The following is an 11,791-nucleotide window of genomic DNA, read 5'->3' as shown; positions in this document are numbered from 1 at the left end:
TCATAGTTGTGAAAATCTATTACAATAATTATATAAAGCTAGTCAATGTTATAATGCTACTGTCATTTTTCAATGGTGATGCTCTAAACCCATATGCATCATTTGCCACCTTCAGCACGAGCCTTCATTTCAACATTTCTTAGTTGGCCGAATGATCTCTTGGTAAATGGAGGCTTCGATATCCAAATCCACATGATTTTCAAAATCTACTACTACAAATGCAAAGGGAAAAAACTCTGCAAGAACAAAGATACAACAAAATATTAGTATTTGAAATAAAAACTAAAAACAACAATGTACCGGTGCACCGCAAAAGTGGCACTCTTTATCAACTTGATAAAAAAAAAAATAAGCAATCTCAAAAGCTACTGTCATAAATACAGAATGTTACTATAACACACATACAAAGTTACTGGATCAGTAATAAAAAACTACTGACACAAGTACAGAAAGCTACTATAAAACATGTACAAAGCTACTAGACCATTAATAAAAAGCTACTAACATAGGTATATAAAGCTACTATAACACGTACAAAACTACTGAACCAATAACAAAAAACTACTGACATAAATATTGATTACACAAACCAGCTGATTATACATGTTGATAGTGTAACACATATACCAAACAAGAAATGCTTGAAATATGAAATCACAACAAGAAGAAAATTGAATTTCATTCAGGATCATGCTTTTCCAATTTGATAAGTTATTGACAAAAGACCACTTGAAATCAATTAAAATGAAAACATAAGGCTACTGACATCAGATTGAAAATATACTAACATAGAGATAAAAAAGTACTATCACTATATTGAAAAACTACTATAACATTTATATAGAGCTACTGACTTGAAATCAATAAAAAAGAAAACAGAAAAGCCACTGGCATCAACTTAAAAATATACTACCGGAGCCATAGAAAACTACTACTTCTGTGTTGAAAAGTCACTATACCAATCATGGAGAGCTAACTTGAAATCAATCAAAATGAAAACAGAAAAGGGTATGATTGCTAATTATGGAGGCTGATTACCATATTAGCATAAAACGCTTAACAATCATGGAGAGTCACTATAACAATCATGGAGGCTGATAACCATACTAGCATAAAACGCTTATTTGAATTAGAGGCTTCAGCACTGGTATGATAGCTAATATTAATAAAATGCCACAAATTACCACAAGCACTATATCAACCCAACTTGTAGCAACTAAAAATTCAAGCAAATTTCCATCATATTCCTTTGGAATGAAATGTAGGGTCTAATGTTTACCTATATCTCTTAGGATGGTTATACTTTCCTGTTCGTTTGTGGCGGCTGAGATTTATATTGGAGTTTTCTCCTTGTTTCTTTGCTTCTGAAACTCCAAGACTTCCTTTCTGATTGAATCCTTGGCACTCTTTAATAAAGTCAACCTTATACCTGTCATAGTTATCAGCACCTAATATCAAATCAAAGCATCTCATGTTTTTTAAAGCTAGAAAGTTGTAGATTAACTGCAATATTTAATTAAACAAACAAATAAACAATAGCAAAGCCGAATTCAGTGTAATTTTCGGTGCACAATGATCAATAAGCAATTCCAAGAAAGATTTCAACAGCTCAATTCTAAACTACCAAAAACTGAGTAAACAAACATGAATAGATTCAAAACTAATCAAATAGAAAATAGAGAATCTTTTGCGAACATCTGATGCGTCTTGATGAGACAATAGCTGAGGTATGTCATCATAAACCCAATTCACACCGCCGTCCACACACAATCGCAGCTGTGCTGCTCTAAACAAACACCAACCCTCAAAGAAATCAATCAAAAATAGAAAAAATCCCTCACCGCCATCCCTTCGTACTCCTCCATCCCCTTGTGATCCAACAACCGCTCCAAATAGCTCTTAAATTTCTTGGCCTTTAGCGATTTGTTCTTCTGTATTCTAGCTTACCTGAAAATAACACTCAATTGAAATCAAAATCACACTCAATTGATATCACAGCCCTAAAAGAATCAAAGAATTTCAGCTCAAAATGAACACTCACCAGCAATCGGAATCTTCGTCAAAGACTCGCCGTCGAATCTACCTTAATCTCAACTCCAGCCGAAGGCATATTCGGCGGTTGAAGAAAACGATTCGCCAAAGGAAGAGTTTCGGCTGAGAAAATGACCTTTCTGATGATATTCGAATTAGTCTCTCAGATCCTGATGTCTGAAAATCGGTATATGAAAAGATTGTTCGTGTTGATTTCGCCGGCGAGAGAGAGAGAGAGGAGATTGTTCATGTTGATTTCGCCGGAGAGGGGAGAGAGAGAGAGAGCAACGAGATCTGGTTTCAAAATTTAACCGGATTTGAATTTTCTTCGATATAATTCTGGAGGGGTGTAATAGTTAGAGCACCAAAAAGTCATCACATTTTTAGCCTTAAAGTGGCTCTATCTAGATAAAAAAAATTTAGTGGCTCTATTGATAATTAAAGTTTCAAAATACGTGTAATTTTCTATAATTTTTGTGTGTTTTTAGTTGCGTATAAATGTCAGTTTTGGTAACTCTCCTACAATTTAGCCCGCTAATCTTGTAGCTGCTCTGAGTCAACTTCAGAATTTCTAATCAGCAGATGGAAAAGATAAAAATAAAAAATAAAAAATAATTAAAAAAGGAAGAGGCGAGGAAATATGCTTAACAGTGTTGCCGGTGTCTCTCTATCGAACTGATTTCTAAGGCTGAGGACAAATTCCCTAAACGTACAAAACTTGCATTTGGCTTGGGGATAAAGCTGATCTTAGCTATGCGTGTGACATTTCATTGGATTACACAAATGACCGCAGAATGAAAGTAAACTAAGGTGACTAGTTACACGAATATTTAACATTTCAAAAGTCAGCTCTGAATGCAAATTGCATAGTTCTATCATTCCAGGACTTGAGTTGGCCAAAGACACTTCCACACGGAGATCTCTTCCTTGGTGCAAAGCTTGCGGATTCCCCCGTAGAAACCATCTGCCTCGTCTCCCTCTTCTCGATGGTTTTTCCGGCTGATTGTTGTGCATCTCCACCGCGAACCACGTGCGTACTGGTTGAACTCCAGGACCACATTGTCTGTACACACAGGTATGTTAACCCATTTAGCAGTTCAGTACAGATTATATACATACAAAAACAAGCAAGACTACAAAATGGATTATCATCTATAGTAATGTAACATATAGCAGTTCAGCACAGATTATATATGCATACAAAAAAAACCAAGACTACGAAATGGATTATCATCTATAGCAATGTAACATAAGCAGTTTTCTGCAGCTGAAAATTTTATGCATAGTCAAGAGCAGGCTTGCTTAAGTAGTTAAGTTGCATACTTGAGGTTTCTCCATTTTTCTGTCATATATGACGTACGTAGTTAGAAGTTAACTATTACACTCTACTACTAAAGGGAAAGACTGGTGGTGGGAGTGTTCGATGGGGAAATCAAAGGAAAGACTGGATAGCCTAGAATGATCCATTCACAGAAAAAGCACATGGCTAGACTGGATGTGTTTGGTCTTGGCTAATGGCTATATATTCTGCTGGTTACAATGCTGGTGGACAATATGACATACTGACAATGACATATGTCCTAAGGTTGATCAAATAGCATAAATTAAAGGCGGTCCATTCAATGAAATCTGGGCATAAATCCTCGTTTTTATTCTGTAAAAGTGAACATCATTTACATTCTTTGGTTCAGGTTTTCCAAAGAGCAATACTAGCAAGCTCTGATGATTAACACTTTGAGAAGGAGAAAAAGAATGAATTAACTAACCACTATTATGACAAAGGCAGTAGGTCGCATTCCCATCACATGATTCCAGGTGACCTACAACACCATACCACCAACCTGCAATACATAAAATCCTATCAAATAATGAATCACGAGAACTTCATTTCTTTCACATACAATTCATGGTTACGCTTTATAAAACATTTTAAGCAACAGACACCATGCTGATCTTCTCTTTCTTTTTATTTTTTATTTTTTTAATTATGGCATGATGTAATTTTTTTAGACTTTGCAGATGCAGATTCTTCCAAATGCGTGATGTGGCCTATAAACTAATAGTCCAAACATTTGTTCAAAGGAACAAAAAAAAAAAAGAGAACGAGGATAAATGGAAGGAACGAAGAAGTAGATGGAACATAAAGTTACAGCTAGAAATGAAAATAATTAATAATTAAATGAAAAGGGAAACAAACCATAAGGAAATTCTTTATTTCTTCTCCACTGAATCTCAATATGATCCCCAGGACGCAAATCATTCAAACAGTCAGAGATATGAAGATCATGAGGCGAAGTGTCAACAGGTGGTGCTCTAAGCCTTTCCCAGGGCACACAATTCTCAACTGCAACTGCTCTCCTTCCATGTGGTGGATATCTGCACATATATAATAGGATCAATTAAACTCACAAATTCTCAACTGTAGAGTTAATTAATTGATGGATAGCTAGCTAGCAACCTGGCTTGGAATGTGTCAGTGCGGGGATCATAGCTAAGCTCAGCATCATAGCATGACAAGACAAAACCAACATGACCATTCTCTCGGTTATAGACTTGTGCAGGAAACCAGAACCTGCCGGTCTCAAGAGCAAGGTACCAAGACATGATAGAATTCTCATGCTGATGAGACGGGAAGCAAGTCCTCCTCCTGCTTTTGATAAATTCATCATGGTCGCTGGATGATCTAATCCACGACAAAGGCCAAGAAAGAGACAGTGATAGAATTCTCATTAGGCCTTTGCCTGCTGCTTTTTGCGGCTTGGCCAGCTGATTCTGATTCGGGCTCTGCTTTTGATTGGCCATGGATTGCCACTGCCACTCCCTATAAGCAGCAGGGCCAATTACTCTGCCCCATTTCTTTTTCATGTGCTTCTCCCAAAGGTGGTCACTCACACATCTCTCCCTCAGAGAGGTACAAACCCCTCTCATTCTGAAAAGGGACTTGGCAGGTAGCCTCTCCAGAATGCATTCCAACACCAATTCTGGCAAGTCCAACACACACATCTGTTGTTCAGTATTAATCTCATCATCGTGTTTTGCGATACTAGTTGTCCTACTCCCTACTCCTATGGACATTGACATAGACCTTGCGGAATGAGTTTTAGAAAGAAAACCAATTGAAACAAGGCTTTTGATTTTCGAGGAGAACAATAATTGGACCTCAAAAACCCATGGTGGGAGTGGGAGAGACTTGACAGGAAAACTCTTGAAAAAGAGGAGTGAGAGGCAAGTAATGAAAAAGTATAGTAGCATTACAAAGTTGAGGGGATTTTTTCCACTTCTATTAGTGTGTTTAACCAATTCTGGGAACCTAAAAGCAAATGCTGACCAAATGGAGGGAATTATAGTTGGATTGGATAGGGTGGGTGGGTTTTTATCGGTTCGAAAGAAGCCCACCAAAAACCCAACGGTGGGCCTCCTCTTCTTTTCAAAGAGTGTAATCAATAATCACAAAACAAGCATATGCTTCATATAATTAATAATTGGTCTTCTCCTCAATCCTATCTAAACGCTCGCTCTCAGCCAATAAGGCAATAACCAATCGCCAATCGAAAGATCCAACCAAAAGAAAAAATGAACTTTGTTTCTTCTTCAATCCACTGAAAGTGCCTTTGCTTTGCTTTAGAGCTTTAAAGAACCCAGCCGTACAGACAACCCTCAACAGGTGTCATTCAGAGAGTGGAAGAAAGAGTCGAATATGGAGCACTCAGATGAGATCTGTTATGGGTTTTCTGACACCTGGATTTCCCAAAAACAAATATATTCTATTAACATGAGTCTACTACAGAGACCCGTATCCTCCAATATCTCTCTCATATTCTTTTCTTTTCAAACAAACGAAATTATATATATATATATATGGATTCGGATGGTGGAGAAAAAACTGACCTGGGTACCAGTTGAGATTGATGCCGCCCAATAGAGATGGATGAGGATCGCCGGTGATCCCAGCGGTGGTGATCTAATTTGAGGATTCTGGTGGGTCCTTGAACGGATTCTGCATTACAAGCTTGATGTCATCAGAATCCCCTGGTTCCCCCAGTCACCGTCCTCTCAACCACCCTCTCTCTCTCTCTCTCTCTCAAATTATTAACCAACAAATAGAAAGAGAGAGAGACCGAAAGGGAAACAAGAGGAAGAGAGAGAAACTGCAAAAGAGGGGCTTTATATAATAGACTTGACTGAATGGGATGGAGGGAGGAGGGAGGGGGGTTGGTTGGTTATTGCTTAAATAGATTTTAGAAATGTGTGGATATCAAACAAAGTATCACCCAAAGATCCAATTAAACAATGCCTCTCTTTCTCTCTTTCTAACAAGTTGGAGTTGAGGAATACCCGTATAACCAGAAAAGGTTACTGTTATGGACGACGTACAACAAAATCCATAGATAGTTTTATCGGTAGTTAACACATTGCGGGACTACTTGCAGCCACTGCTGTAACCAATGATTTAGTGACACCTACAAGATTGATTTGCCCTCATTCCTATTCATGTTCATATGCAGTGCCACTTTATATAACTAGAAAAATTAAATATGTATTTTGAAGTGAGACTGTAAATTCATACTATTTGAGTTTGGCTCATGTTTGGCTTGTTTTTGAATCGTTTGATTTGTGTCTGTGAAAGAGATGAGCTGAATTTGAGTTTAATATTAAACTCGATATAAAAATTTAGACAAATTTCAACTCTAGTATATTCGGCTTATAAAGGACGTGAGTAGCTTGCATATTTTTAAGAAAGAATTCAATTACACTCATTCCCAGCACTCGAGACTCAACTCCTACTAGTTTGTGGCTAGAAAGTTGAGGGCCCTTTGAGTTCGTGCGCCCGCGTTGGGGGATTAGTCTTGCTTTACTGGGATACTCTTGTAGACCTCAGTTTGAATACTGAGCAGGTAGATGTGTTACTAACTCGCTAACATAACTGAGGAGCCTTGCTACCTCACCCCCGATGAAAAATAGTTAAGTGTCATTTTGATAGGAGCATTTTAATGCGACGTTTTACTTGCTTTTCCCTGCATTTTCTGCGTTATTTCCTTAATAAAACCCTGTTTAGGAAAGTTTCCATTCTTTGATTGGGAAAGTTCCTATTTGTAGAAAGTTTCTATTTTTGTAGTTTCTATTTATCATTTTTAGTAAGTTTCCATTTGTCAGTTTAGGAAAGTTTCTATTTTTCATTTTTAGTAAGTTTCTATTTTCATTTTTAGAAAGTTTCTATTTTAAGTTTAGTTTCTATTTTCAGGACCTCCGAGCTAGAAAGTGGAAATGAACGCACGAATGGAAAGAGGAGCTTGCGAACATCAAGACGAACGAACGTGAGAGAAAATGGCCCACACATTTGAGCAGAAATGAAGAAACAAGCTTTCCTAGTCCAACCAGGAAATCCTACAAAATGGAGGAAGGCTTCCCTAGCAAGTTTCCAACGCAACCATGAAAAAAGAAATGGAAAAATAATGTGTTTTGCGTTGGAAAATGAGAAGGCTTGAAGATGAAGCAACGAGGCCCAAGAACTCTTTGGATTTTCGGCAAATTGGATAAAGGCCCATCAAAGCCCATGACATTAGGGTTTGTGACGCAAACCCTAGCACTAAAGTTGTTGTTGCCGTGAAATCCTAGAGAGAAACAAGGAAGATGACGTGGAAAATCAGAAAATAATAAGAAGATTTTGGTGGAGATTTTCTAGGGAGATTTTCTTGGAATGAGATATTCTTGGAAGAGTTATCTTGAGCCTTTGCCGTTTAAAGAGAGAGAGAAGCTAGGGATTGCCGTGAGAAATTCAAGGAAGGAGAGAGAATTGCCGTGTGAATCAAGAAGTAAACAAAGAGATTTCGGCAAAAAGATTTCCTAGAGAGTTTTAAGGAAAGAGAAAAAGGTGGAAACCAAGAAACGGCTAAAAAGGAGTCTAGATTCATTCCTAGAATTCCTAAAGGAAGTTGGCCGAAATTAAACAAGAAAAATCAGAAATTATCTCAAGGAATTTCGGCAATATTTCTAGGGAATTAAAAGAGAATTTTGTGATTGGTTGCACCACCTCATAGGGCTTATGTGGCAAGCAAGCATTGGAGGAAATTATGTAGAGTTATGTCATTGTGCCGTGAGATTACTAGGGTTACACGGCTTGGAGAACAAAGGAAGCCGTGCTCCTATATATTCATCTCTTCTCTCAACGTCAAGGAGGTCCCAAGTTCCATTCTTTACGTTTATACTTTGAGAAAAAATCAGAAAACTCTCTCTAGCTTAGCCGTGTTCTTCTCCATCCTCTAGGGCAACCACGAAGTTCAAGCAAGGCCAAGGAAGAAGAAGACAAGCCGTGCACAGCATCCACCCTCCACCTTGAAGATTGCTTTCGAAATTCAAGAGACCACATCATCACTTCATTCATCTCATCTTCATCACGGTGTAATCCGATTCTCCTTGTACCTTTGCTTTGTATTTTCGTTGGTTTTGCCTTAGTTGACACATATGTATGAACAAGTATTGTTTTCTGAAATTTTATGATGAATTGTTAATTTTCAGATTCATATATTGCGATTTATGGTTGCTTTTGTGTGAGTGTTTGATTAAATTTGCATGATAGAAATCTTTTGTATGATAATCTTGAATGGTTCGAAACATTTAGGGTTTTTATGTGATTGTTGCTACGAATTCGAGAACATGGATCAACTTTTTGGTTTTGTGTTCTTGAATCGATAAGTAGTAAAGGTTTTGTACAAAAACCGAATTTAATCGAAGAAGATTGCAATTAGGTGGACTTTTTCATACTAAGTTGCACATTTGAGTTGATAGCCTTTCTAGGTGCTTATTGCGTTAAACATGTATGATTGACTAGCTTTCTAGGGCTTGAATGCATGTTTGATAGGATTAATCTAGGTGCTTTCGCTTAGGTTAATTAGCGTTGAAAGTAAAATATGGGAATTGTTTGCTTTTGAACGTTTCACATGATCAACTCCTCTTGCATGACTATGATGAACAATGATGAACTTGAATCAATTTTAATCATGAGTTTCGACTTTGATCTTTGTTCTTACATTCCATTTATATTTTTATGTTTTTGCGTTTTTAATTATTTAGTTAGCTTTTATTTTCGAAAATAGAAAACCAAAATCAAAAATCCCCCCTTTTTCGTAAATATGTATATATTTTGTTTTATTTTTGTAAATATTATACTTTGTTTTAATTTTAATTGTTTAATTGTTTGATAATGACAGGTGTACCCTCAATCCCCGGAATAGAACGATCCCTATTTACTTTATACTACTAATGACATTTCAGGGTTAAATTGGTCGCTTCCCAAAAGCGACATCACATTTGTTATAAACTAGAGAGAGAGATGTTTAGGGTTGTTTAGTCCATAATTACATAGTAATTATTCTTCTAGTCTTGCACTTTTGTTTAACCTTTGTGTTTATTTATATATGTTTATTATTTTTTTCCTTATCATGCTAGGAAATAATAGAGAATATTACTCCGGCTAGGAGAAACCGCGCTAGGCAAGGAAAGACAAGAGGCAACTTGACCAAATAAACTTCAAATGAGTTGAAATTTTACAGAGACATTTTAGACACCCTGAGGATTATTTCTTTTAAAGAGTACAAGAGCTGGTTCGAAGTAGAAGGCCTTCAAAAGATCAGTACAAATTTCTGCACTAGAAGACAAAAATTATAAAACCGGACCTGTACGGATTCCGACAACATTTCCGGCCGAACCATAGCGAACTAGGCCGTGAAAATTTACCAAGATGATCTACATATCTATGGGCTTTTATATCTTTTTTATGTGAAATTAAAGACTATATCCACATTTTATGCTTACATCTTTGTCCATTACATCTAACCCTTCATTTTCTTTGATCTTCACCTTCCATTCGTCACTTTTGGCCTATATATAGACTATCCCTTCACTTTGGACGTTTTGAGTCTTCCCTCATCCATTTCATCTCCTTTCTTTCTCCATCTTCCCTCCATTCTCCTTAGTTCTTCATCTTGTAGTTCACATTTCTTAGCTTTTGTATGAAGAAAAGTGTATAGCTTATTTGGTTTTGTTCTAAAACCGAAGAGTCTATACATCTTTGATGAATCACAACTTTTGTTTTCATACATTCAAGCCTTTTTTTCTTCATAGTTTCTAAGAGTTTTGTGTAGATTTGTATGGCAATTTGAGTTTGAAAGAACCAAAATTTTCATACTTTAAAACATCTCTCACTAGTTTTGCATCAAGGAGAGCTAGATAGAGGTCTTGAGGTTTCAGTTTGGTAACCAACCACTTTCTCCACTCTTCCTCTCTTTTGCTTGATGTTTATTATGTTTATACCTTTGGTGTATGTAACTACGGATTGTGAGTAGAATAAATTTGGGGCTAGGCCAAATTCATGTACAAAACAATGTGATGCCCTGTTTTGATGAATATGCATGTTTTGAATCCTTTAGCTACTTTACTTTAATGCTTTCTTACATGTGTTTTTAAATTTGTCACCTATAAGCATTTTGTAGGAATTAATGAAATCGGAAACTTAAACTGGACAATCTTTTGTAACTGAGAAGTATGTGTAGATAATAGGATGGTGGTCTAGCTTATTCCTACGGGAAGAACTAGATTGCCTAGGTTCCTTACCTTAAAATTAATGCTTGGTGCCGTGAGTTTAAGAGTCGAGAGGCCTTAGGCTTTGCAGCATGAATGTCCTTATATGTTTTAGCAAATGTAAATGGGACTAAGGTTGTGTGATCTAGATTTGCTTTAGGGACATGGTTAGGTTGCATGATTAGTTGGTATCTCAATTTCTTTAGTGAAAACCAAGAGGGAATTTATCAAAGTATGTTGTTATTTGAAATTGGGTTACATTATATGCATGAGGGAGGCTAATGTAAACCCTAAGCCCCTATTTATCTTATTGATCAAAGTCTCTATTTTTATTAGCCTAGTTTATTTTTGCACAATTTAGTTTACTTTATAAAAATTACAATCAGCCAAGCCCTCTTTCTTAAGCCCTAGAAAACCCTAAATCTCGGAGAGTTAGAAGTGCCTTTGCTTTGCTTGCTCATCTCTTTTGCAGCGACAATGGTGAGGGTTAGCGTGCTGAATGATGCTCTCAAGAGCATGTACAATGCAGAGAAACGTGATAAGCGTCAGGTGATGATCAGGCTGTCATCCAAAGTGATCATCAAGCTCCTTATTGTCATGCAGAAGAATGGATACATTGGAGAGTTCGAGTATGTTGACGACCACAAGTCTGGTAAAATTATGGTCGAACTAAATGGTAGGCTTAACAAGTGTGGGGTCATTAGCACTCATTTTGATATTGGTGTTTAGGAGATTGAAGGTTGAAGGTTGGGCAACCAGGTTGCTTCTTTCAAGACAGTTTAGATATATCGTGCTCACCACTTCTGCTGGCATCATGGACCATGAAGAGGCTAGAAGAAAGAATGTCGGTGGGAAAGTTCTTGGTTTCTTTTATTAGGCCAGCTTTTTATCAAGAATGAGACCAGGTTTTTCTGCTGCTGAGGACTTTGTGGCTGTGCTGATGCGGAACATCATAGACTTTTGAGTTTGTTTTGGATGCTCATAGAGATTTATTTAATGGGATTTGTTACTTCATTCTGTGGGATATTAATGTTTGTTTGTCCACAATGTCTTGTGGTTCTCAGTCTTTAATTATCGAATAAAATGCATAAATTTTGACTCAAAAAAAAAATTCACTCAAGCCGTTCACTACCACAATTGTTAATAACATCCTCATGATCTTTAGATTCTAAAGGGCAAAGGT

The 11,791-nt window shown here is 36.9% G+C and overlaps 1 protein-coding gene and 1 pseudogene across 1 annotated transcript; one reads left to right on the top strand and one right to left on the bottom strand.

Annotated features, from left to right (window-relative positions):
• Positions 1-2,616: 2,616 nt before the first annotated feature.
• On the bottom strand, positions 2,617-6,273 carry LOC112202447 (F-box protein At2g26850). The gene is made up of 5 exons (XM_024343461.2): positions 5,920-6,273; positions 4,490-5,769; positions 4,229-4,407; positions 3,798-3,872; positions 2,617-3,094 (listed from the first exon to the last, which is right to left on the bottom strand). Exons 2-5 carry the CDS (start codon positions 5,281-5,283, stop codon positions 2,907-2,909), a joined length of 1,236 nt encoding a protein of 411 aa, XP_024199229.1. The 5' UTR covers positions 5,284-5,769; positions 5,920-6,273; the 3' UTR covers positions 2,617-2,906.
• Positions 6,274-11,053: 4,780 nt separating this feature from the next.
• LOC112202448 lies at positions 11,054-11,537 on the top strand (annotated as a pseudogene).
• The last annotated feature ends 254 nt before the right edge of the window (positions 11,538-11,791 follow it).

Source organism: Rosa chinensis, chromosome 5 (genome assembly GCF_002994745.2).
Source record: "Rosa chinensis cultivar Old Blush chromosome 5, RchiOBHm-V2, whole genome shotgun sequence".
NCBI lineage: Eukaryota > Viridiplantae > Streptophyta > Magnoliopsida > Rosales > Rosaceae > Rosa > Rosa chinensis.
This window is presented reverse-complemented; position numbering and strand designations above follow the sequence as displayed.